This window comes from Buteo buteo, chromosome 11 (assembly GCF_964188355.1).
Source record: "Buteo buteo chromosome 11, bButBut1.hap1.1, whole genome shotgun sequence".
Taxonomy (NCBI): domain Eukaryota; kingdom Metazoa; phylum Chordata; class Aves; order Accipitriformes; family Accipitridae; genus Buteo; species Buteo buteo.
Genome location: NC_134181.1, coordinates 34,220,646 through 34,247,974, shown reverse-complemented (window position 1 = coordinate 34,247,974; position 27,329 = coordinate 34,220,646). Strand labels below are relative to the sequence as shown.

At 38.6% G+C, this 27,329-nt stretch overlaps 1 protein-coding gene across 4 annotated transcripts in view; it reads right to left on the bottom strand.

Annotated features, from left to right (window-relative positions):
• The window catches only part of ADGRD1 (adhesion G protein-coupled receptor D1), a 157,800-nt gene that overhangs the window by 5,015 nt on the left and 125,456 nt on the right, over positions 1-27,329 (bottom strand). For all 4 annotated transcript variants that reach the window (XM_075041457.1, XM_075041458.1, XM_075041459.1 and 1 more), the window contains 3 exons: positions 25,671-25,762; positions 3,416-3,542; positions 2,147-2,188 (listed from right to left, as the gene is read on the bottom strand). In XM_075041457.1, coding sequence (XP_074897558.1) covers positions 2,147-2,188; positions 3,416-3,542; positions 25,671-25,762 — 261 coding nt within the window. The remainder of the gene's footprint in view (positions 1-2,146; positions 2,189-3,415; positions 3,543-25,670; positions 25,763-27,329) is intronic.

The following is a 27,329-nucleotide window of genomic DNA, read 5'->3' as shown; positions in this document are numbered from 1 at the left end:
CCTTTTGAAAACTGAAATTATTTCAAGATGCTGGATGAACTTTCCTATAGATGCAGGAAGATTCTGCACCAAAGTGAAAATAATCAGCTGCATAAAGAAAAGATGGTGAGACAATCATTCTTTAGGCAAGTAGGGGAGATTTATCAAGGACTACTGGCTGGAAGTGATTGACCAGCGTTACGATGTTGTGATAAAGAACGTCTTGTCAGGAGGAGCACAGTCTGAAAAATCTTTCTAAAAGTAATCTTTCCTCCCTGTTCTACACTGTCATGGCCTCAGCAACAGTACTGGGTCCAGCATCCCAGGAAAAACAGGGACCAGCTGGAGACATCCCTGAAGAGAGCAGTGAGGGTGATCACAGGTCAAGCAAACACATGTTACAAGAAACTCAGGTTGTTTAATCAAAAGAGGAGACTGGGGGAAGAGAGAGTTTGTCTTAAGTCTTCCCTTTCCTTTGGAGAGGAAGGGAATTATCTACTCTTTATACATATAGTAGCTAAAACAGGAAACAAGAAGATCAGACTGCAGTAAGAAAGATGAAAACTACAATTTAGGAGTGGCAGTAGTGAGGCTAGTGAGGCACAGAGCCAAATTGCTGAAAGAAGTCAAGGTGCTTCGATGACCGAGCTGTCAGGGGTGACACTGGTGCATTGGACGTGTGCTGCGGGAGAGGCTGCTCAGGTCCCCATCAGACCCATTCTCCTGTGCTTCTTTATAACGTGTGTGCGTTTCTTGTCCAGCTGCAGTGGGAATAAAGATCTCTTTTTTTACCCAATCACTTGGAAATATCTGCAGATTTCTCTTTACAGTATCTGAGGTTTATGGTAAGAACGAAATTCTCAAGAAGAATTCTCGCAGTTTAGATGAAGAAGTATTTTAGATATGCATAGTATACGATGAAGCCAATAAGACCTGCTCTTAAAAAATGACAGTTCATATTAGCTATGTATGAACTGGTTTTGGCAATACAAATTCAGAAAAGTTTCTGAATTTAATTTCTCGTGAGGTTCCTGGAAAAATGGCAGCAATTCAAATATCTGTATTTGATGTAAGACATTTGAAGTTTGACAGCAGGAAGAAAGCTTTCTAAGCCTGGGGGAGAATAGAATAAAGAAATACCTTTCCTCCTTACCTTTAACCTGCCTCCTTAACTTTAGTTGATTTCAATAAAGATCAAGAATTTCATAGTCAGTCCTGACTCTCCAAACTGATTGTAGTAAGGTTCATATCAATGCTCCGAGACTGAATAGGTTGGCAAATATCAATAAATAATAACATCTCCACAGAAGAGCTGGAGTGCTATTGTTGCATAGGAAGAAGCAGCAGGCTATGGAGCAGAGCTACTTAATAGCATCCAGAAGAAAGAGCTGCAGGAGAATCAAAGCTGTGTGGGTATTCACTGAGCAGTACCCTCCGCCAGCATGCTGGAAATGGTTTTCCTAAGAAACTTTTGTTATCAGTAATACATGTTGCTAAGCATTTTCTGCTGTCTGCCATGGGAGGAGAGGGTGCTGCAAGATCCAGGCCCAGCAGAGATGGTCTCCACAAGCCCCATTTACATCAGCCTTGCCTTGGCTTTACCCCAGTTGCTCTGAGACAGCCTTAATGCAAAAAGATGCCTCTTGGTCTGCTATGAAAACCTGAACTTCCTGCCAAGAAAAATACCTGGAATAGGTTCTACTCTGTTTGGTTTCCCATTAAGGACTGCATGAGCGACATCCAAAAGTATGTTTTGCTGAAAATAATATTTATTTTCCTCTCTGGAACTGCAGATGTAACAAAGCCAGAGGTCCCCCAACAGGGACTGCCAGAGTAAGTCCTGCTCCCAACATTTCAGCATCCTCCTTTAGCAGCACAGCCCATGCCCTGCCCAGCCCCTCCAGCCCTCAGGAGGGGCTTAGTCTTGAGCTGCCTTCTCTTATCTTTTTCTTGTTTTTAAACCTTTCTTATATTAAATAAAATAAATGTCAAGCATGGGTCAAAATGCCACAAGTCACAAAGCTGCTAACAGTCATGTATTAATTGAAAGAAAAAAGAAATCAGCAGCATAGTAGGCAACAATAATGGGGAAAGCCTTTTCTTGTTTTATACTCACGTGACTTGAATTTGGCAACACCAAATTTGTTAACACCATTTGGTCACGTACCTCTGAATTCAGAAGACAGTGAAACAGGAACATGAAAAATCCCTGAAAACAGATAAAAGGGAGAAGGGTGAAAACTGACTGTGAAGAATGAAATGCAATAATGTATTTCTTGCCGTATTGTATAAAGCAGGTATCGAGTAGCTGAAGATCTATAAATATTGAAGACTAGGCCAAACTGTGCCCCATGTTAAACTGGGGAAACTTGCAGCATTAGGTTGCTATGAGGCTTGTCTGGACCTTTTCTTGTAAAACAGCGCCTCCTAAATTTTGGCGTGCTAAAGGAGAAATCTGACTGAAAAGAAGCGGGAATTCTGTTTTCATGACAAGAGAACTTTTTGTCTGTGCTTGCAAAGATAAAGGCAGGGGGAGATGCTCTTTGGGAAACACCAGATCAATATTTTTCACAGTAGAAAAGGAAGCTGTTAGCACAACAGAATTTTGCTATCTTTGGGGTTTTTGTCCAATGGAAAGTGAAAAGGTCCCACCCCCTTTCCCTCCCAAAATAATTTTATTTTCTTCTGGGGAGTATTCAGCCAAACATGTTTTTATTTTGGATGAAAATTGGAACTTTTCTTATCAGCTTATGGGGAGAACTCTGTTGCATTCTTTTTATGACCATAGTGCTATTTGTTCCTGAGACAAAAAAGGATTTACAGGAACTCATTTTTTCTTCCGCTTTGTAACCACTATTCAGGAAAGAATAATAACACACCCATAGATTTATGCCTCTACTGAAATGTCTGCTTAAGGCTAAGCAGATGCTTACATTCCTTCTTGGACAGAGCTATTTTTCCGGATTGGTGTATTAAGAAGATGAGGGTCTAGTTGCCTGCATGCAAGAGTCATGTGCAGCATGCAGAATAGCTCCACTTTTCTCCTTATGATGCACCTTTCCCACAGACTTCTCTTCGCTTTCATTTAGTCTCAGTAATGAAGCCTCAAACTGACACTGAAAAACTGTTCTGGTATCTCTGCTGAAGAATCTTGGCTGTGGTACATGATGCTGGAAGAATGAATTTCATTTCTCAAGCTTACTGTCTCATTTATTTAATTATTGCTACTGGAAACACTAAGGAGTGGGATAAAAGTTCTGTTCATACAGAGACTAAACAATTGCCAGCACTGTATGGTCAGCACAGACTTAAAAGATAGAGGAAGGAACATAGAAAAAATCCAATAAACACAAGCCTGTGAAAACATTACTTATGATCCATTTATTGGATCTCAGCAGCAGTTCAGTAGCCATAAACTTTCCCACCAGGTACGTACTTGTAGTGAATTGAAAACAGCAAATATATACTGAAATACTAATGCGTGGGCATTGACAGACAAAATCCCAAAGATCCATGAGCTTCCCAAGATTGGTAAGAGAACAGCAACGGCTTTAGCTGTTAGTCTGAAAGAGAAAACGAAAATAGGAAATGTAATGAGACGGTTAAACAAATTTCATCCCCCACACCAGGGAGTTTATCAATTATGTCCTGGCAGCAAGGCAGTGTGTGTGAGACTCTCTTCACCATAAAATTCTTTTAATGGGCAAGTCTCTTAATTACTCATTCCTTATCTATAAAAATGGGGATAACAGAACTTTGGTATCATGTGGGATAAATATAGATTGAGAGTCAGTAACTGAGGGTGCAGGGGAAGAGATGGAGAGATGGTCATATAACTACTGCAGTCATATCTTCAGCTCACACTGAAGTATCATTTTGTCAGTGAGGAGTCAAATGTGAGAGGCAAAAACAGAGGGCAGCAACTGAGAACAAATGCAGCATCACATGGAAAAACTAAACCCACTATATAGTACATCCAAAATACATTTGCTCAGCACCACAGTTGAGTCAAGACAACACAGTATTTCTCTTACAGAAAGTGACTTGGGATTTTTAATCACCACAGATGGGAAGAAACGTGATGTACCTCTGCCAAATGCAAATCCTCTAACACGCTGGTATTATTCTGCTTTGTTCAGAGTTGATTTAGAGAAATGTATGTCAAATATTGAAATAGCATGTGTTTCTTGGAGGTCCCTACTGATACATGTTCACTCTGCTTAGCTTGGAGGACTTGGCAGAATTTCAATAAAAGGTGGTATGACAGCTGAAAAGCTAATAACACTGAGAAAATAAGAGGGATTTTTTGTTTTGCCTTAATGAGTTATGTATAGGATGTTTGTTATAGCAGAAGACAGAAGGAAATTGTAGTATACCAGAGAATTAAATGATCATGGAAAGCTTTCTGCAGCAGCTGAATTCTGTGTACCAGATTTTATATAAAGAGTAAACAAAGGGAACCACAGAGAAAACAAAGGCATTGCGTTTAGAATTGTAAGATCGAAGTTAGGTCTCCTCAGTGTATTCATAGTCTTCTACATTAAACACCGAAGAACTTTCTACAAGGAGCTTATTTCCTTCATCTGCAACAGGAATTAAGGGCAGACAAACCTCACAGAGCACTCAGGACCCCACAGAAGAGGTATGGGCAATAATTAAATCTGTTTTATGCTTTGATGTAAACATTGCTAATATCTCTCTCTGCAACTGAATACCACTCAGCCACTTCCAAGAAAGACAGGCACAACTGACGAAATTTAACTCACAAAGATTATTGCTTATTCCATACAATCGTCTTCTCCTTATGAAGCCCTCAGAGCATCATCTCTGATTCATGCTAATGAATTGCTCTAAAGAATTGTACTTTTGTGTCTGCATATAGCCTCTAATATTGACTTCAAGAGTATCGTAGTAAGAACCCTACAGAGCGTTTCTAGTGTAATCACACAAAAAATAGGAAGACAACCGGATCACTCTATGGAAGTCCTTGCCACAGGATGCTATGAACATCTAAAAAGGATCCTATAAATTCACGGAAGATAGTTCTGTTGTGGATTGTTGAATGTGACAATTCAGATGCAGCCACTTGTGCAGGAATTCCCTAGTCTTTTGTGTGCTGAAAGGTAGGGGTCTGTATTCAGAGCAGAATCACTCTGTTTGACCTTTATAGTGGGGATACAGGGTTGGATGGATCCCCAGCCCATCTGGTTTAATTCGAGATGGCAGTCCTTCTGTTCTTAGCCTAATCCATCTGGCTTTTTGATTAAAACAATAAACACCTCTACAGCTCATTTTCACATCAATTTGACTAGGTAAAGGCAGGTGTAAAATAGAGCGGAGCCAGGTGACCAATAATGGAGTTCATAAGTCAGCACTCACTTTTTCCCAGTAAGTGCTATACATCTAGTTCACAGCACTGGGCAACCCAAAAGCATTCATGATGTCTGTCCACTCTGTAATCACTCAAAACCCCCCGTGAATCCCACAGGACAAAACATTCTTGCTGTCAAAGCACTACTAACTCGACAGCCCAGTACAATTTTGTCTGTCAAAGATGAGTAGACGTCAAACCCTTGCACACCCAGGCACCACATTTTCAGTGACAGCTGTCAGAGGACAAACTCTTCCTCCTGGGCAGCTGAGTACAATTTTGGTGGTACAAGACAGAAAGCACACAGAAGGGACCTGTCCACATTTGAAACATCCTGAACCAACAAGGCAGATCTAATCCCCACTTACCACAGCACTTATAAACGCCTACGTAACTCCTGATGCGGCCCACGGGATTTAAGCACATGCTTACAATTAAATATGTGTTTAAAATATTTCAGTGGATTTAGTCTATGGTACAATTATAGATAAAGAAGCCAAGAGGGCAGTAAAGGGAACAGGGGTAGTGAGAAACTAAAGGTCAGTCCATGCTCACTAGAGCTACATTTTTTCAGAAATTAGCGGATTTCTATTTAGCTGAAAACCTATGCAACAGAGAAAGTTGTTTTAGGGAGATTAATGTCCTACCTATGCCTTTTACCCCCTTGTACAGATTAAAGTATAGGTTCAGGAGAGAAGTGCATAGAGCTGCATGACAAGAGACCACTTGTAATTACAACAAACATAAAATAAATGAGAATTTTGTACAACACAATTCAATGAAGAAATCTTTTAATTAAACTTAGAGACAATACATCTTATTCATTTCAGTGACCTGAGCACACACTTCGTTATATCCTTGATTAAAAGTGTGTGTTGAAGAACTGCATAGGCTTCAGGTTTATAGGGGAATCTGGGATGGGGAAGAATCTGGAATCTTTCTTTTCTTTTCTTTTTTTTTCTGTTTTGATTCATATCTTTATGTCCTTGGCCATGAATATTTCTGCACAATTGAATTTAATTCTGCAAAGAGTTTGTTCAGCCAGAAAATGAAGGAATACCTTAAAGCTTGAGCTCTCCTATTTAATTAAAAAAATGCATTGTAAAAGATACAATTTTAAAACAACAGATACAAGTTTATTTTCAGGAATCAAGGATCCTTTGGGGTTTTTTCTCTATTAAGATTAAAGTTCATCACCTTAACTCTAACATAAGACATGCTCCACTGGGGAGTAGCCAGCAGACCACCTCTTGCAATCAACTTTGTGCAGAAAGACCTGTATAATCCTACAGAGCCCTTGTGCCTTCAGGAAGATGCATCTGTGCAAGGCTGGGGCAGACTGGGGGGCAGGATACATGAACACCTGGAAGATGGATTAGGCACATTCAGATTCCATGATGGTTTAGATGTCCTCTCTAACCTGATACAGCAGGTCATTAGTATGCCCAACACAGCTACACTTGTAAAACTGTCCTCATTACAAACAACCCTTTTTTCTTTTTCTCTTTTGTTCTCACACTCTCAATTTTTATAAAATTTGCAGTTTGGGATATAATTTTCCCCAGCTGGTTTGTTGCCAAAAAATAAGTTTTTGTTATTTCTTTTTGAGGCAGAGCATAAAAAGCTTCATCTGTAATTTGTAGTTGGGGGCAGAATAGAGTTAGGTACTCAATTTCAATGTTTTCAAAATTATTCTTACAGTTTGGATTTTCAGGAGCCTTTAACATCACAAATGCCTGATATATTTTTAAAAATCATGTATTAATAAAGACTGCTCATTATTAAGCACAGGCTTCAGCACATGTGCAGCAGAAATACATAGCTAAAAATGAAAACAAAATACAGACATGGGATTTTTCATGCAAATGTATTAATGATTCATGCACATCCATTTAGAAGAGCAGCCATGTGAGGGTGAAATTCATTTAAGATTATCTAAGGGTCAGCTCTGCATATGTATCACTTAAATCCCATTAAGTCTTTTTTTTTTTTCCTAATTATTGCATAGCTTTCTATGCTTGTATGCTCTGAATTTCATCCTATGAAATTATTAGTTCAAGGTGTTTATGAGCTTTACTCACTGAGCAAAGGACTCAGCTCTATTATTCCTGGTCCTCTTTTATTTTATTCCATTTACCCCTCCCCTTCCCATCCTTATTTTATTTTGTCTTTGAACTTTAAAAAAGAAAAATACTAAATGTAAAATGCTGTGTCAGAACACCATTAAGGTGGTAAGGTTAAAAAATCTTAGAAATACAAAAGTTAATGTTCCACTAGGCACATTAATTCCGACACACTACACATACTTTACTTTTTTTTATTCCCATTTTTCTTTGCTACGTGAATATTTTAGTAGATTAGTTCTAGTACACTAAGATATAAAACATAATCAAATATATGTTGTTTTTGGAGAAGGAATACTTCATGACTTAAAAAAAAGTCACTACTATTGCTTGAACTTTATATTGTCTATGAAATTGGTGACATGAAGAAGCAATACTTTGGGGCAGGAGCAAGTCTTTGCAGATATTAATGTCCAGCCCCACCAGGACTTCATAAACCTTGCTAAGATCTTTCCTTGTCCTTGCATCCTAATGTGTCAGAAAATAGAATGCCACTGCCTTATGAAGGACCCTCTAAATTTCTCCTGCATGCCCCTTCTTATGCTCTGGCCTTTGAAATTAAAGCAACCCAACAGCCTGTTTCTCACATACACTTTTAAATGCTCAGATATTGTTACTCTTCTGCAGTCTAATAGCATTAATTTTGGTGAGCTCTTTGTCTCTCTGCATCTATACACACTGAATGATCAGTCCTGAAATTAATTAATTAGGAACAAAGCAAAACCAGCACAAAAGTTTTCTTTTCTCCTTTCTATTGTTTCCTTTTGCCAACATATTTTTGGTAAAGTATGTACCTGTTATTACTTAGACAACTTCTGGAAAACACAAAAATATCTCAAGTCTGATTAAATTGGAATAGCCTTTGGGATATTACTAGCTGTACATAGCCTATCTATCAATTCAGTCTACTGTCAGGGTTGTTTCTCACGCTGCCCCAACACTAACAATCTCTTCAGCTGGGCTGCAGAGACATCTGAAGCACCACTCACCAAGAACCACTTTGGCATGACTTGATTTCATTCAGATTTGCATGGTTGTTCATTGCAAAAAGCAAGCAGCAATGAATAAGTACCGCACAGTGCCACATCCTCTGCCATCAGATCTGCAGAGGCTGCTCTGCAGACATTGCTGGTCCTTATAAATTCATATATCGTCCCACTCACCTGAGCACTTGTGTATGAATCCCATTGTCGGGGGGGCAGGGTGGAGTCCTTTGAAAATCCTTAGGAAATTTTTCTTCTTGCAAGAACAGTGTTAACTTTTTTCATTGTTAATCAAGCTGTCCACTTAACATGGACTCACCCTTTAAATCTCCTGTTGAAAAAAGTATTTTTCTTCCCTTTTCTTATTCTTACAGTTTAATTCTAATTCCTGAGAAGTAAACCTTGCTCACCAGAAATCTTCCACTCCAAATTTCTTCCACTGGCTTTGTTTGGTTGCTTTTGTTTTAGCATTCACTTCAGTGCAGGATTTTGATATTTTCTGTGTATCTTGCTCAGTCAGAGACAGACTGTTAGTGTTTTACACCAGCTGAGATCCTGAAGTGTGCACTAATCAATCAGCAGAGGAAGGGAAGTTTTCTGAGTTGGATAATTATCGTAGCTGTATTGAAGTCCCGGTGTGCAAGTAGTACAGGTTTCGGCACCTCTGAGATGTATTTTCATTATCAACACCATATAAAATCATTGCACTGTTACTGAAGTTACTAGGAACATTTTTCCAAGAGCAGGGTTGGGCCTTATAGTTTTATTATATTTGCAATTGGTTTCAAATGGCTCTACTCAACTGAGATTACTCCCTTCCCTTTATTTAATCTCTGCCCTTTTCTGCTATTGCCCTGAGCACACTGTCGATATCTTACACTGATGCAGAACGACTACACTGACAGCTACAAGAAAGAAATTTCACTGCTTGCAGAAAGAAAACTTTATTACTTCTGTGAAGGGGACCCCTAATTCACACATCAATTTTATTGGTTATATATGGAGCACTAACCCTTTTGAGGCTTCTGACATCCACTTTTCTGTCATGATGCCTGCTGAAGTAAGAACTAAATTCAGACCCATAAGCCAATATTATGTAATAATTGGAGGAAACACTGTCTAAAAAAAGCAAAAATCCTTCACAACAATTCAGCAAAATTGTCACCTTGACAAATAGACCTTTTAACTGAAATTTCTCTCTTGTTTCTTAAATTCTTCACTAGCCACTGTCAGCAATATCCTTTGTACTTTATACAAAAAAATAAACACACCCCAAACGCAATAACTAACATTTCAGACTAATGCTGGGACAAGTTGAATTTAGCTTCGGTTTCCCATTTGTTACAAGTAGTGTTCACTAACCTTAAGCTGGAAGCTGGAGAGCTGCTGGAAAACACAAGCAGCAATTCTGACTACAAATGAAAATGTTTTTCATTCAAGTTCAGCAGTGCTTCCATCAAACACCTTGTCTACGCCTTCTGACCAGCACTCAGGCTTTCTTTCATTCCTGCTGGTGTCTGAGGAATGGCAGTTCTTCTGACCATGGCATTCAGGAGTGCTGTGGGCTGCTGCTCACTTTGTTACCTGATTCTCCAAGGAGCAAAACCAATACTAAGCTATTTAGGTGGTGAGTTGCCACTGACATCAAATAGACAAATGGAAGAATACTAATAACAACTCATCTTTTTTAGTGAACTAGGCAGTGAACAGCAATGAAAACATACACAGCAGTCTTCAGGGCTAGTCCAAAGCCACTGATATCATTTGGAGTCTACAGGATCACGCTCCCTTCCACTCCTCAATAAAAACTAACTAAGTCGGAGTAGAGTAATGCACCGTGGGTGATAGAAGAAGCTCAGCAGAGTAGCCGAAGCACAGGCTTGAAAGTCAGATCCCTCAGGACCTCTTCTAACTTAGCAACCAATTTACTCTGTACATTGCATATAAGTGATGTTGAGAGTAGGTGTTTGGGTTTTTTTTCAAAATGAAATTACTCTGATCTCTGCTAGACATCTTGATCTAAGGAGTAGAGCTCTTGTCTCAGAAAGGACAGACATGGGTTTTAAATCTGCTCCTGCCACTGAGCAGTAGCTCATGAACTCCTGCAAATATACATGCACCTTTTTCTCCTCCTACACTTTGTCTTGGCTATATAGACAATAAGGCTGATGGAACAAGGAATGTCTTTTAATTAGCATGTACACCATTCCTAGCCTAATCTTGGGTGATATCTAGGCACAACTATAATAAATTACAAAAAACAAATGAACAAAAAAACCCCCACACAAACCCACTGGTAACTGCAGATGCCATTTCCCATTTTCCCAAATGTTATTTGCCCCTTCAAAGTGACATTGTGAAACTGAATAAGAAATACTTGCAGACATTTCAGATCATTGTTTTCCAGTGGGTACCATTTATAATCCAGGGAAGACGCTACTAGTCAAAAGTACTGTAGTCATAAAAAAAAAAAAAAAATCTATGCTGCAACAGCAACTAAATTCAGATTGATTTTTATCATGTGAGTGGGAAGGTGAGTGGCATTATTCCTTTTCTGTTATGCTCAGTGTACAATACCCAGCCCTCTCACCACAGACCCTCACAAGAAGGCAGATGCTGCCAAAGCAGTGCCACTTCCCATAAGTCTTCCCAAAAAGCTACACTGCCTTTAGTAGATACAACATTTGCCCAGAGTATAGCCCAGAGTATAGGGGGTCTGGGCTCAAATCACTCTTCTGCCTAAGGGATTGCTGTTCCCTCTTTTCCAGAAGAGCATTTTGACTCCCTACTTGATGTTCATTCTTGCTTATTGAACCTGTTCAACATACATTAAATAATTAAATATTCAGTGGGGCAGAGAGAGATGATGTACTCCACAGATTAGTCGTAAGGCACTCTCCTGAGAGAGAAAAGTCCTACCTAATCCTTGCTTTATTAACATTTCTTATTTTATAATAAATATTCAGTGGAGCAGGGACTGAAATCCAAGTCTCCCTTCAAACCCCCATCAAGCCTGACAAAACCAGAAATGGGGGTACCTTAAGAATTTTGATGTTGAGAAGGCAATTCCAGGGGCTAGCAGCATTAACTTTTGACTTCAGCACCTAACCAGGGATTTAGGAATCCATGCCTTGCTAAGGCATCCCACAGATCAAGTCCCATGTCACCTCCATCACTTCTTGATCCTAAAACTACAAAAGGAAAAAAACCTAATCCTAAAGAAAGTAGTGAGTACTTAACTAAAACTTGTCCTTCTCCTTGTCTGTAATGCAAGCTATTAAAAGAATATAAAGAATTAAAATGTAATTTCCTTGAAAGCTGAATTTTCTGTAGTTACAGTTTTCCCAGGGGAACTGAATTTTCAGTGGGATTTTTCCATTCTCTTTCTAAAATTCCTTTCTCCAACATTTTTTGACACTAATTTTCTCATTGCACTTCTGCTGAGACAGCGTTCTCTGCTTCTCAATCCCCAAGCCCAAGGTTAGAGCTAATTTTCCACTGAACTTTGCCATTGAGTCATCAAAGAAAATAACAACAGCTTATTCTCACAGTAGAAGAAAGTCCCACAGCTAACCAAGGACTATTAATAATTGAGTTTGGAGTAGGAGGTATAGTACCTGCACTGAAAGGCTTTGTACCGCAGGATACCCAGTTGTACGTGAATTCATTCCCAAAAGATACCCAAAAGCTTCTCTGCTGTTAGTGAAGTTGTTGTTTTTAAGAGGTGATTGGGAGCTTTTGCTAGTGAATAGTCTTGTTGTGTATTTATGCTTTGATCATCAAAACACTGTGTCACTCTGTTTCTTTTCATGCTCTGCTTCTATTGAAGCATCACTTGAACCTCAGGAACAGCCCCAGTGTAACAGAATATGTTTTCTCTTTTCCCATAGCAACCTCTAAAAGAACATGCAGTATAAATATTTCCAGATACATGATCAGTTAAGATCTGCTGCGTACCATCATAGGTGAGCAATGATACAATCCTTTTGCGTACAATCCTTTATAATAAATTCACAATCAATGGTGCATTTCATTAAAATGCAGGTAGACTAAAGGGTTGACCATTTGTTGCAGTCACATGTTAAATTTTCTGGAAGTCCAGAAAATGTGGCTGCTGAAAAAGTTTTTTGGGAGACTCCAGTAATGGGTGACAGAACAAATTTCCCAGCAGTTGCTATTGACGACCACAGCGAGAAGCCAACATAATCACATTCTCAGAAAACCATGCGGAAAATGAAAGCAACGTAAAAGAAAAAGGAAAAGAACAAGCCCTGATCCTTACAATAGTGGAGATTTATGGATTTCTTGAACACAAACTGTTCACTCCCCTATTTCTCACAGTGTTTGGTTCCCCCTTAAAAGCTGGTTCTGGAATTACTTTAAAGGATGTAAGAGGGGGGAAAAAAGACAAGAAAATATTACCCCCTTCCACTTCAGGGGTTCTTTAATAGTGTCACAGAAGCAGATTGACTGGGAAGTCTGGAGGGATTAATTTGTTGTTTTAAAAAGAAAATAAACTACAATGTTCTAAAGGCTCAGGTCTTTTTATATAGCATGCTATTATTAAGCGTTGGTTTGTTTCCAAAGGTGGAACAGTCCTCTTGTTTTTTTCAGTTTACACCTTACAGAGCAAGCACCAAAGAAAAGAGCAGCATTTTTTTCTCACAACCAGACAACACAAACTATGGAGGAGGATTTGGTTTTATCTGTATACAGTTAGCCATGAGCTAGTCCTGGGTTCAAAATGGTTATGGTATTATTTCTGTTCCTAGACCAGACAAAGGTACTAAACAATTAGTTGCCAAATATGACCATAAAGTTAGTTATAGGAGCAACATATTAATAGGACAATCTAACCTTGGCTGCTCTAGATGCACTGCATATGTGAAAACAGATGTTCCTTCAGACTCCCCCCTTCTTCTAACGGGGACCTAGTGCCTAGCTCTGCTTTGGAGTCAGCCCAGGAGAAGGAATCTGTTACAACAGCTTATTCCCAGAAAACTCATTACCTGTCTCTTCCAAGGACAAGGCAATGAAAATGTCCCAAAGGGCTAGATCCTGCCTGTGGGTGCCAGATGGACCAGGCTAGATGTCATCTACTTCTTTTCTCCAACATTTGCACCTAATTATTTCTTCCACTACAGTCTCCATTGTTTTATCCATTTTCAAAACTCCCAATGCAGGACTTCTTCCAGCTCATGACAGCTTTCTGTATAGACTATCCCTAGGTATATTGTCTGTGTGAGGCATGAATCTACATTAGCCCAACACTTACTATTTTTAATAGGCTAAATCTCTGCAAGTCATCTTGAAACAATATACTGAAAATTAGTCTTATTGCGCTATTTACAGCCATCTGAATCCTTTTTATAGTTATTATATCATGCGGTGAAAATCTTTGCTTTCCCAGCAGTAAACCAAGATGACAGACCCAGTGCTAATAAAGAGGGATTGTCAAATTACAGAAGTTATGAAAAGGACCTCATATTGTTCACTTTTCCTTACATAACAGGAGATTTGAGGGAACAATTCGCATGACTGGAATACTGATATGAAAGGGCACAGCTTGTTCAGAAAGGACATGCAGGGAAAAAGGAAGGTTATATCAAAAACGTAGACCTGCTCAGAGAGCCAGAAACTATAGACAGGCAGACATTTCAAAAATCTCTGTGTAAAAATAAAGGCAAAGGAAGCAGGAACAGTATGGCAGCATATGTCTATTTTGGCTTGCCAGACCAGGAGGCTAATGTGATGGGGCCTTTTTTTTCTCTAAACATCTCAAGAGTTGTCCAAAGCACAGGATTAGGTGTTAACATGGAGCTCAGTTTACTTAATGATAATAATAATGAAATACAGTTTATGAAACTGTTTTTTTGAGACATAAACATGCAGTCAGTGATGTAACCCCATTACAATTTTTTTTTTCCTTACTCTGGGATGTCAAACCAGGAATATCATATGCTAAAAATACCAAGTAGCCCCTACTTTGTGCACCATGCTGGTGATGTCTGAGCTGGAGCATCATTTTGGGGTTTGGGTATCAGATTTCAAGAAAAGTGTAGTTCTCTGGAAAGACTCTGGAGGCAAGCAACAAAAATGATTGGTAATCTAGAAAATGTGGCCTGTCAAAAACAGTACAGGTTTTCAGTATAAAGTTTGCAGGGGAAGAAAGAAACTGTTGTCTATGTGCAGTGGAGAAGGACAGGCTGCTATTTGTCCTTTCTTAAACTGCCCTTGTAGAAATGTCAAGCTTTTTAAGAGAACCCATTAGGAAAAAAAATTCTGAGCTGCTACACCCTGGAGAGACTCAAATTTCCATCCCCAGAGGCTTTTACCAGTATAAGTGATTGTGTTTTACATACAATTCAAGATGGTCAAGAGCAATTACACAGCCAGTTTCCACTGTTCAGCTGACAAGTGGCAATGAACTTCATAGCTTGGTAGTTCTGTATGCCTGGGAACACCCAGAAAAAGCAGCCTCACAGAGACAGGGTTTATTGGAAATCTGTAGTTTTGGCAAATATTTCTGGCTCTTAGCTTAAAGTCAGTGGGGCTCCTGGTTTAATTTAGGATGACAAAGTAACAATCACATATACCCATGCACAAAATTTCTGTGGAATAACATTCATCCCCTGAGGAGCTGAACTCTGAAAATGATCTCTTGACCTAACCAGTCTCAGTGACCCTTAATTATGCAATGATATCAACAGAAAGATCATTCTCCCATTTCCATGGCAACGGTACGACTGAACAGCAAAGCTATCAAGGTCAGGCATATAAACCGAGAAAGAAAAGTAATTTTCTGTGTAATGGTTCATACGAGCTTTAACTGCAGTAGTGGCAAATAAATAGCCATATACTTGCTTGATCGCCTGTCTCAAATGTACATAAGGGAAAAAAAAGAATTGCTGAAGTACAACTACAATCACGCTGCCTTGCTGTCTGGTTTCTAAAAACTGCTAGTGACTGCTGCTTTGGAGGATAACACAAACTGCAGAAAAGCATTCAGCTATGCAATGCTGTAATGTGAGGAACCTGATTTCTTATTAAGCTGGCATTAAAGAAGCCAGGCAACATACGTTTTTTATTGTGTTTATCAAAGTTAATGTCATAGCTAATGCTGTATTACTTGCAGAAAAGCCCAGTCAGAAAAGTTAAAAAAAACCTGTTTTCTAATTTGTCAAAACCAAAATGTTTTGCTAACTGGTTTGATTCCTGCCTTCTCCCAAGGTCCTGCTTGCAAATGGAAAATATGGAAAAATCTGCGTCCTTCCCTGCTAACCTTCTTACAGCATCCAGGCTCTGTCGTGCCAGGCTCCGGTCCCCTCCTCTTTTCCCCCTCACTCTTTCGCAATATTGGAGAGGTCTCCAGGAGCAGGAGGTTTGCAGGCTGCCAGCCAGCTGTCTCATGGGGTGCATGCTGGCCTTGGAGGCAGATGCCTGCTGGGGAGCTGCCCCAACACCAGCACTTGTATCTGGGGCTCTTTTGGCTTTTTGGAACCATCTCAAGCCCTTTGCTTCAGTAAGATGCTGCAGTATTGGGGACGGTTGTGGTTCCATGTACATTATGAAAATGAAAAATAGACCCTGTGGTCAATTATTTTTTTAATTTCTGAGCTGAGGATTTGCTGATTCTCTTGTTCTGTACAGCGGGCTCAGACAATAGCTCATGACAAGCTCCTTTATGCGGCTCCATACCTATTTATCGCTGTCTTATTGCTGCTTACTTTTTTGAAAAAGTCATCTGAATCATTACCATCTCTACTCACATGAGAACACCCAAGGCTTCTCTGTTCTGTTACTGTATTTGGATATTCCCTAGTTTTTTAATAGCTTTATTAAAATAAGGCAAGTAACTTGGAAGGGTGGCTGGACAGGCTACGTGAGACTCACTGGGGATAATACACACAGTAGAGTTAAAGAACATGGCTCTTCATGGGTGATGACAGCAAGTCACTTCGAAAATCTCACTATCCCTGACATCCTCATGCTTTCAATTATCATCTGACTTAACTGCCTTTTTGATTATTTCTAATGTTGTTCCAAAAGAAAAGTGCTTTTTATTCAGTTTCTTTCACTAAAATATATGTTTCTGCCTCACATCTTTTTCAAATGAAAAGAATTGGGAATAATTTCCAATTTCTATTTCCAAAACACATGTAACATATCTATAGGTAATGACATTTTATTACTTACCTGAAGATAGTATCTAAAAGTTTAAAAGGACTTTTGATTTTAAAATAGGACCTTTTCTTTATTGCAATTACCCATATTTTTCATTTATTTAATTTTATTTTGAGAAAGCGTTGTCGGGAAAATATGTAAATCATACTTAGCTAAGAGCTGTGTCAGACTGGGTAGTGATTTACAAGGTTGCCTAGAGCTCTGCACAAGGTGCATGTTTAAATAAGCATTTACTTTATGTGCTGGCATAACTATAATATTTGTCTTATTATTCTGCATAAAGCTGACATAGAGTTCTAGGATTATAAATTGGACCGAGGATGTAAATGCAGCAGTTCAAGCAAACTCTTGAAGTTATTGCTGTTCCCAGTGAATTGTACCATTTCATGATGAACGACCAGCATTTAATTGTTACTCTGGTACCAGGCATAAAGCTATGACTCATAACATTGTCTTCTTCCTACCAGTATTTTCATGGCTTAAAATCAGATATTAAAAGATTGAAGCCTAAAAACAACTAGGACATTTTTAAAACAAAAGAACGTGAACTCCAAAGCTGTTTTTCACTGTAGATTTTCAAAAGCTGAAATTATCTGTTGTTATAATTCTAAAGTGAAGAAGACATGCTTTAGTTAGACAACTTTGGGGGGGGGGGGGGGGGAGAGGGAGGCGAGACCACACCTGCATTGTTCCCATATATCACAATATCATATCGCTAACAGCATCTTTGACCCGACTCCTGTGTATGTTGGCACCTTGTAGACCACAAAAGACTCATCTGGAATGATCCAACCTTAGGCATGGGGCCAGCAGAGAATTTTGTTCTCATTAAATGCTGTATAAATGGTGATGTGACTTAAGGAGGCCCCGTGTCAATGTATTGCACCCTCAAGCTCCTGCAGAGAACAGCTTTCACCTGCGGCGACTGCTCTTAGTGTCTATCAGGGACTGATAAGGTGAAATCAAGAAATTGATTCAACCATAGATCAATAAGCACAGCATAGGTTTCTAGCCGTTGAAGATGAGAAATAGCTGAAGGGTGGCTTGGTATGGCCCCTTCTCTCGTAACCTTCCCTTCCATTGCAGACTGTGTTGTGCTCACAGCAAGGTTTCATCATAGGGATTTAATAACCAAGTTTTAATAAACCTCACTCTATCCTGATATTCAGATACAAAACCAAACATGTTTAAGCACCTCTAATGAAAAGTATTATATCTTTATACTCAGAAAATCCAGCACCTCTTACATATCAAGTTTTCCTGGTATATTTTGTACCTGTATGTTGTGTCTTACTGCTCTTCCTAACACAAGAAATAGGCACATGAGTATCAGAACTGCTTGTTCCTTTGGAGCCCACAATCAAAAGGCCCTGATCACCCTTGAGCAGTAAATCCTGTTTAAGGAGAAATGACAGATGGAAAATAATTCCCACAAAGGACAATTTTGGCTTAGAAGGAGAAAACCAAGAAAAAAACAAGCTGTGAAAAGGCTCACAATGTCATCTTGTCCAGCTTAGCCATGAGACAGGATCAGTTGTGGCTCCTGGCACCAGAATTAGCCATGACAGACATTGGTGCAACCACTTCTGAAAACAGCTCAAAACCAAAAGCTCAGCAGCTCTCCAGGTGATCAACTCTGTTGCTTTGCAACTCCCCTCCCACTATTGGAAGCTTAAAGATATTTGATTTTTTCATCAGTTTATTATTATTTGTCCCTTTTTCTGTTTTGCAGGTTTTGCAGACTAGCCTCCTCTCTGCAGCTATGTTTTACATACTTTTAAGCTTTTATTACTCCTCCCAAAACGTGCCTGAAATGCATGTGAAAAATGACAACGTGGCCTGGAACCTTTCTCCAGTGCTATGACTCTTAGCATCTGTGATAAAGAAAGCACTGCCATTACTGTCATTATGGTTCCTAAAAGATTAGCACTTCCTCATTAATACTCTCTTTGGCAACATTCAAACCCATGTATTTTTAGTCTAAAGCTCTGAGTCTATAGAGATATCCAATAACGAGATACCCAAACTGCATTTTTATTTGTCATATTCAATGAGCCAAAAATTTAATTAGGTTGAAGACATTATCATTGTCAGTAGCACTTCAGCTCACTAATTGTCATTGCTTAATACTTTCATTTTAATTATTTCCTTTATTGCCAGTCAACTCTCCTCCTTCCAAGAGTTTCCATGAGGTACATCACTCATGCTGTTTGAAGCCATGTTCAATGAACATGATTCCTTACACACAATTAGAAATTGTCAAGAAAAGGAATTGCTGAAAGCAGATTTGGCCTGCCATGCTGCTCTAACTGATGGCTCTCCTTCAGCAAATGGGAGAAGATCTTTTCTTTTCCAACAGAGCACACAAAAGCAGGGGCTCCATTTCTCAGAGTGTTGCACTGCAGCGTCTGCCATCAAGAAAGGCGCAGAAAGGATTTTCTAGTGCTATGGATTTTGAATCCCCGTAGATGTTCAGAAGAGTTTGCAGACTGTAACTTGCTCCTCACACCTCTTGGAAGGGGAATTAAAAAAAAAAAAGAAATTCTCTAATGGTATCACAAAGGGGTGGAATTTAGTTATGGAGGAAGATTATGGTATCTCATTTGGCAGGAGATCTCCCACAAGAGCTTCAAGTACCACAATTGACAAGTACGCTTTGTGAAAATGAACAGCAGCAAATAATCCTTAGAAAGAGAAGGGTTTGGACACCAAATGACATCAAACAGGAATGGAATCACAAGAACAAAATGCAACAAATACACAGTATCTTGCAGAACAATGCTTGATGTTAAAATCACCAAAGCTATCAGCACTAACTCGGAGGATTGATATCCAAGACAAAAGGTGACTGGGCTGAAAGGCAGGCAGTGTGTTTATAAACAAAGTAAAATACTGATGCAGAATCATGGCATGGAACAGATCATTGATTAAACGGATGAGCAATTTGTCACAGTGCATTCGATGTGCTGCAGGAATATAATGGATGGCTTTACAAAGTGCTTTGGAATGGTCAATTATACAGTTAAACCATACAGATGTCTGCAGCATCATGACCTGTTGGAGAACAACCCTCTTGTATTCCTATCTGTCAAAGGGAATATCTTTCTGTACAGCTTTTTTTTTTTTTCTTCAAATAACCAAAGTAAGGAATGGGTTTGCATTAAACCTACATACTGTTTTCAGTTTTATGCAAAGTGCTTTATGCTATATTAAAAAATGCGGAATGAACTAACACAAAACCTTACATGACTTGCTTGCCCTGCTGAGCTTCCCTTGAAGCCCTGTTTTGCTCCCATGCACTGCAGCTACTGTCATTTGTTCCAATTTTCAGTCATTAATTTAACTAAACAGAAAAAATGTTTTTCCTACACTCAATGGAGAACTAAGAGGCTGTTTTATTATTTTACTGAGTGAACACTGAGCTGTGAGGGATGAAGGAAATGAGTAAAATGAAAGAAAGAATGGGGTAAAAAGCTAAGAAATATTTCTAATTTTGTCGTAATTGCTTTCTCCGTGGATGATTATGATAGCTATCACTTCTGGTTCACCAGCTTCTGAAGTGTACACTTTATCAAAAAGATAGAGATTTTTTCCAACTCATTGGACCACTTCAGAGCAAGAGTGAGAAAGTATTCAATAAGAGTTGGACTTGGCAATTTATTCAAGAAAAGTTAATGAAACTGTCTCTTCTGGACAATACAATGTAAAAGTGAACTAGATGGGAAAGCGCAGTGGTATGGCTAAGTATGGTACCTTTGTTTCTAGACTAAAACTACTACTCCTGCAACAGAGACATGCTTTGCATTTTTTCCTCTACTACGATTAATATTAGTGTTAGTGCAAAACTAAGTTCTTTGAAAATTGTAGTAAACTTTAACCCTTGTAATCCAGGAGCCAGGTAACTCATGTAATCAAAGGACTACCTGTGACAGACTTAATCAGGGAAGAGTTCTCCCCATGGGTAATGAAATGTGCTCATTTCTAAAACACTCACGTTAGATATCTTTTCTCACTGTAACAGAGAAGTAACTTCCCAAGTAAACACACCAGTCAGACTTTGAAGGGGTAGAGCGGCAAGAAAAAAGCTATTTAGGTCCTAAGAAGAGTTAATGAATGCACTGAGTGGAATTAAGACTTTACATGCAGCAGAAATAAGTAAGAAAAAGAGTTCAAATTGTCCATAACTCAGAAATGTAATCATGTGCTTTTTCAAGCACATGAGCAATTCCATTAAACTAATCTGCTTTAATTGCATTAAGCTTAGAGAGACTACTCATATGCTTAAACTCAAACATATGATTAATTATTTCCCTAAAAGAGGGCCCAGTCAAGAATGGATAATGCAAACAAATGTTGTATGTATGCATTTAAATGTTTCAAGGTATTTGATTCTGCATTCTATAAACTAAAACATTCAAATTAGCTTTTTGGCGGAAAATCTGTTCCCTGGATGCACAACATTCTCAGAAAGCACCATATGAATTATTACACAAAATTATTTTGTTGATTGTCAATAGCTAATCGCCTAATAAAATTCAAATATAATCAATCACAACTAAGTGAAACAGCTCATATTCTATACATGTGTTCAATATGCTTCAGAAAACAATACAAAAAGCATGTCTTAAGTAAATTCAAGTAGTAAATAGGGGCTGATAATAATTCTTTGCTCAGCTCTTACCAGTAAACTGCTCTCACAGAATTAAAGTTCCAGACGCTAAAAAAGTGACCATTTTCACGCACACACAAAAATTCCTACAATGACCAAATACTTACTGTTCAGACTGTCACAGGAATCTATTATGCATTCATTAGCATCTCTGATCATATACTGATTAATTAATTATAGTCATCTTGCCTTAAATTATTGGGTATTTTGCAGTTTAGGTATCATATAAACATACCCTTTTATGCTGCTGCTTCAGTTTATCCTATCTTTTATTTTAGGGATGCTATTATTATTTACTTTAAACAAACTAACAAACAGACACGTCCACACCAGTATGTCTGAAAGTAGAATAAAATGTTCAGCAAGATGCTGTCTGATATCTCTATTGTGACAAGCAATATCTGAACCTGAAGAAGTCAATCAGCCCATAATGTACTGCACTTTATACTAGGTGAAATGTGAATGGGGAAGATGAATAATTAATTACTATTATGATAAAAAAGGAATTTTGTTCACAACTTTCTATTCTATTTTGGCCTTTAAACATGAAGTTCAATGGATGCTGCCTTCAGAGCACTGGCTCTCCCTGATGCATACTCTGTACTCGCATTTGAGTCAGCATTTGAGAGGACCTGTTGCATATGGAAAATCAGGAACAATTCTAAATAATTACATCAGTTTATTGCTGTCTGTTGCCAAGGGAAACAAGCCTTGTTGGTAACACCCGCTTGCATTGCCAAGTAACTTAATCTTTAGGGAAACTAAATACGCTCCAGTACTAGCACTTCTTTAACAATAAATATCCTTTCTAACTGTTATCATCATGGCTCATAACTGCAACTTTGTTCTGACAATTTCCTAAGGTAATCTCTGCTCAGTTATGGGTTGATGTCTAGGAGAGTGAGTTATCACACCTGGATTGAGACATGCACAGAGATGGTCTCTGAGTACCAGCTGGGCAGTCGAGGCTACCCTCGTGGTTACTGAGGAGAAATCAGAACTTTTAAGGCAAGTGAGATGAACACTTAACAGACAAGATCAACTGCATGGTCGAAGCACCCATTTCTCCCTGGATCAGGAGCCCAGGTGGAGGTGGTGTCAGCTTTTCTGAGCTCTAAAGTTGGGGGCGGTGAACCCAGGTCAGGTGGCGTCCCATCCAGGCTGCCAGCAGAAATGGAAGCAAGTCCTTGTCAGCGTGATTAAACTTTTCCTTTGGCAGCAAAGCCTGGCAAGAGGCAAGCCTGATGACCAGCCTGTTTTGTAAAACCTGTAGGCTGGGATGTTCAGATTACAATGGCTGTTCGTATTTGAACTCATCAACAGCTGCAAGTGTGAGGCCTCTCAGTCAGGTGCTTAAAGGCAGATATAAATATTGGCCTGGAAAGGCAAGCTGGCGCTGGAACCTCCCTCACGCTTCTGCCACAGGCACTTTTGTCATTTTCCAGCCACTTTTCCTATGCCTTTCAGTTCATTATCACTTGCAAATTTCGAAACCCTGCTCTTTAAGTGCTATCATCCAAATTGTTGCAGACAGCAACTTACTGTTTCTCATTGCGCTTTCCACTTAAATTTCATTCCAGCTTGAAAAGACAGCACTGAAATCCCTCTTTTTTTCCCCTCTCAAGTTCATTGGATTGAGTAGGCTTGCCCTCCATGGCTCCTTGCACTGCAGTTCTCATTTTCTGTCTTTGGCTTTCTGAAACCATGAACGCAGCCCTATAAAACCCACTTCTGCCTTATGTACCACTTCACTGCAGCAAACAACTGCAACATGGGGACAAAGTGCTTTCTTGTCTCACCAAAATCACGTTGTGCCATTTTAATTCAGCTGTGTTTCTAAGCAGCGCTTGATAAATTCTTTCTAACAGATTGCAGTTTCCCCCATAGCTAATATCAAATGGACTGCACTATTCAGAGGGATGCCTGACAGGCCCTCCATTTAAGGCTCATATTACGCAAAGCAGTTTGCAGTCGTCAGTGATTCCTTCTTAAGCCAATTGAACTTGTTGATTCAAAACCTACCTTGTAGTACTTGCTGACAGTGGCTTGACAGAAACTACAGAACTTATTGCATTTTTCTGATTTCTCTGGGCTCTCTGTTACTGATTTGTTTTGCTGTGCTTATCCCCTCTCACATGTTGACAACCTCTAATCAACACCTAGGATCCTTTAGTGGTTGGGGGCATGTTTTTTTCACTATGATAAACACTTCCCATGCAGCTGTCAGAACAGAACTCTCTTTTACTTGTTCTCTTCTTTTTTTTGGAAAACAGTAACATGGACAGAATGATTTCACACTAGACATATAAATTTCTTACCTGTATAAGGAATACTGATGGCAAGAAAATGAAATCCAGTGTTACAAAGGCCTTATATTTCTCTTTTTTTCCAACAGACCAGCTACTTTCTCCATGACATCCTCTGTACATGAAACTCAATTGCATCATGTCTCACCACTATGTTGAATCAGGGTATAAATACTCTCTAAGATCTGACTTGGACAGCTATTTATGCCCTTCTCATTTCAAATTTCTTCTGAGGACCCATTTCTGCAATGGTATCTACAGAAAAAGATCTATTCTGTATGTTCTATTTACCTTCAATTATATTTTATTGAATTAATTTAGTTCTATGAGGAAAGCTGTTCTATCAGAGCATATTTCTGCTTAACCAATATTTTAACAATTGAATGCTTCCAGATATATCTTCCCATTGATTATCATTTTTTTCCACCACCATCACTTTTTTTAGGTCAAATCCTAAAACTGTGTTGTAAAAATTACTTGGCACATGGAGCATCTCTTAGCCAGGGTGTCTGGAGAAGTCACATTTTCAGTGCAGAGCTCCACCATTCCAAATCTACAGCTGATAATATTTGAACTAAGAACATAAAATCCTGATTAAATGGATTTCACTTTATTCCTAGACCAACGATTCATAAATTGTTTTACTTACATACACACACATAGTTTTCTTTTAAAAAATTAATTTATATCAGTGTGCAGGGTACAGTGTGTATTGAATCAATTTTTTGTAATAGAAGTAAGGAAATATCTAAGTACATAGAGCAATCTGTGTAGCTCCTCTTCTACTTATGGAGGTTGTTCCTTTGCCTTCATAATTCTAATAGTGTATACAAATTGGCATTGACAATATACAGTTATTTGCTTCCTAATGTTCTGTATTTCCTTTGTATTTCTGACGGTCACAGGGACACAGTCAAACCTGAAACAGTTATTTTAATTCCCAGTCTTTTCATTTCACTACAATGTAATTGTCTTATAGATTTTTGTGTAGACATATGTACTGGTTTTTCTTTTCCTGTTGGATAAGTATACAATAACTAAACTAACTTCAATTAGGTGACTGTCACCAATATTTAAAACTTAATGGCGTTTTAAAAATTACACGAGTAATCCAAGCATAAAAATTATTCTTTATAATACCATTTCAGAGCAGTGACACCAAATCCTTATCATACAATAGCCTGTGACTCAGAAACATTAAACACAAACCATCATCACACTTTTCTTCTACCTAAGTTTCATATTCCTTGAGTTGTACACAGTGTCCTTTTTACATTTGGACTAAAGCATCTTTAGGAAATACAAAATGGAATATTCAGCATCTTATTTTAAACTCAGTATATTAAATTATCTTCTTAGCTACCCATATGTATTCCTATAGATTTTAGAAATCAGAATTTGTCTTTGTGTATTCAGATGTAGTGATGTGTCTACCTTACATTTCCCCTCTAGCCTTGCTGGCACAGCATTTTAAAGACGATACACTCTTAGAGAGGCCACCATCCCAAGAGTCTCAAGGCTCCTTGATATAAAGACCCGCCTGAATTTAAGCACACATTTAAATCCGACATAAGTCTGTGTGCTTTGCGGTATCAAGAGAGTCTTAAAGATAAGCACATGCCTAAATATTATGCTGAACTGGGGCTAGAAACAAGGTTTATCCTCTGAAGGAGCAGAATAGTTGCAATACCCCAGTACAGATTAATGATGGTCTGTGAGATGTATCTTTGAATATAGCAGGAAGAGGAAAGTCTCCATTAACTGAAGGGAAAATCATGAATCAGCAAACACTGGAGACTGTAATAAGTAGGAAAACACTTTAGTTCATGCTGAGCTGCAGGCTTCATCCTGTGCAGCATTTGGCTTTCATAAAATATAGGTTAACTGGCTGCATTCAAGAGAATGATATGCTACCTTTACCATTATTTGCTTTTTATTAAAGAGGAATGATATCAGTGTTCTGGGAGAAGTCCATGATACATATCTCTATGATACAATGTTGCTAGTGTGATATTATTAACTTGTTATAATATAATTTGGATGAGAAAAACTTACTTGAAGGCATTGGCATCTCCGTGGACCTTATAGTTGTCTGCACTGATTCTTGAGATAACTCTTGTGACAGCAATGAGAATACCAATATTGACCTGAAAGAGAAGGAACAAGACTTGGTCAGAAAAATAAGTACTGACCGTGTCAGAGGTGCAAACTGCCCTAGGAGTTTATTGTACAACAGAAAATAGGAACTTTGTGTGTTGTATTTATTCAGCAACAGAGGTTTCCAATTTTGTACTGGTATAGTTTGACCCCTGTCAATGGATTTCCCTCTTCTCACAGTGGGTAGTTCTTGCTCGTGCTTTCTTTCCTTCAGGAACAATCCTTGCCTGTTTCGGATAAGGCTCGATTGATACATTGCTTCAAAGCTAAAGAAGTGCTCAGGATTCCTACTGTACAAATAAATACCGTAATAATCTACTACCAGCTGACAAATTAGACAAGAACTTCAGTGAACAGGGACATGTGTCTGCGTGCTCTTTGGTTTTGTGCTTGCATGTTGCACAGACTTCAGAAAGCACCTTTCCTGCCAGACTTCACAGCGTACAATTCCTGTTTCTCACCAAAGTCTGCCTGCAATTTAAGCACAAGATTATTCTAAAACAGCAATGAGGAAAATACGTTAAGCCTGAACTCTGCTTTTCAAAAGCCCTGCTCTTTTTGATGTCAGGCCCAGCAGAAACATCAATGAAATGAACTCCCACCAGAAAAGTAGGAAATCTTGAAAAGACTAACATTGAAAATGTCTTAACAAAAGAGAGTTTGCTCTCAAGTCACAGGTGAAGAAGGAAGGAAATCTTTATCACTTAAAGGATATGTGGCAAAGATTGTCTTGCTGTGCAAAGACCTTGGGTTTAAAGGAAAAAAAAGAAAAAAAAAAGAAAGAGGAGAGAATGTGAAGGTGAAACCCTCATTTCCCCCTTCCTGTCCAAAGTTACACATCAGCTACAAAGCTGATATTTAGCATCAAGTTAAGAACAAGGGCAGAACAAAACTATCCTGAACTGCAGAACAAGAAGAAAGAGAAGACTTCTAATTAGTGCTGTTCCTCAGTTAAAATTCAATAATCATACTCTATTTTGACATAAATATTCTAATTCTGAGGATGAGAGAGTGAATTAAAGAATGTTTTACTTTGATGATAATTATTTCCTTGGTATATTTCAAACCTTCTGACCACTCTTTTAATTTTAGATTTCCAAGGGCAGACCAGCACCCAGTGTAAAGTAGGAGTATGGCTGTTACAGTTCATTTCTGCCACGGCTTTTTAGCCCATCCAAAGAATACCCTGTGGAATCTGACAGCTTTTCAATTACAAGTGTACTTGTTATTCAATCAGCTTTACAGAGACGAATAACAGGTGCAATTCAATGGTCTTGGGATCACTTTCCCTGTTCCCACCAAATCATATTTTGTAAATAACTTCTAGAAATTCTTAGAGGTAGTAACGAGCATTTTTGAGAAACCCATTTATATGCTTAATATACATATTGACTGAAGCAGCAAACAATGAACATCAACAAATTACACTTTCTCTTCTCTTTCTCTCTTCTCCAAACTTTCCAATTTTCTGCTGCATGTCCACCAAATGATGATCATCATTACTCCAGTTTTTCATGGGAATTACACAGAAAATGCCTCTCTGTACCCTTAACTTCT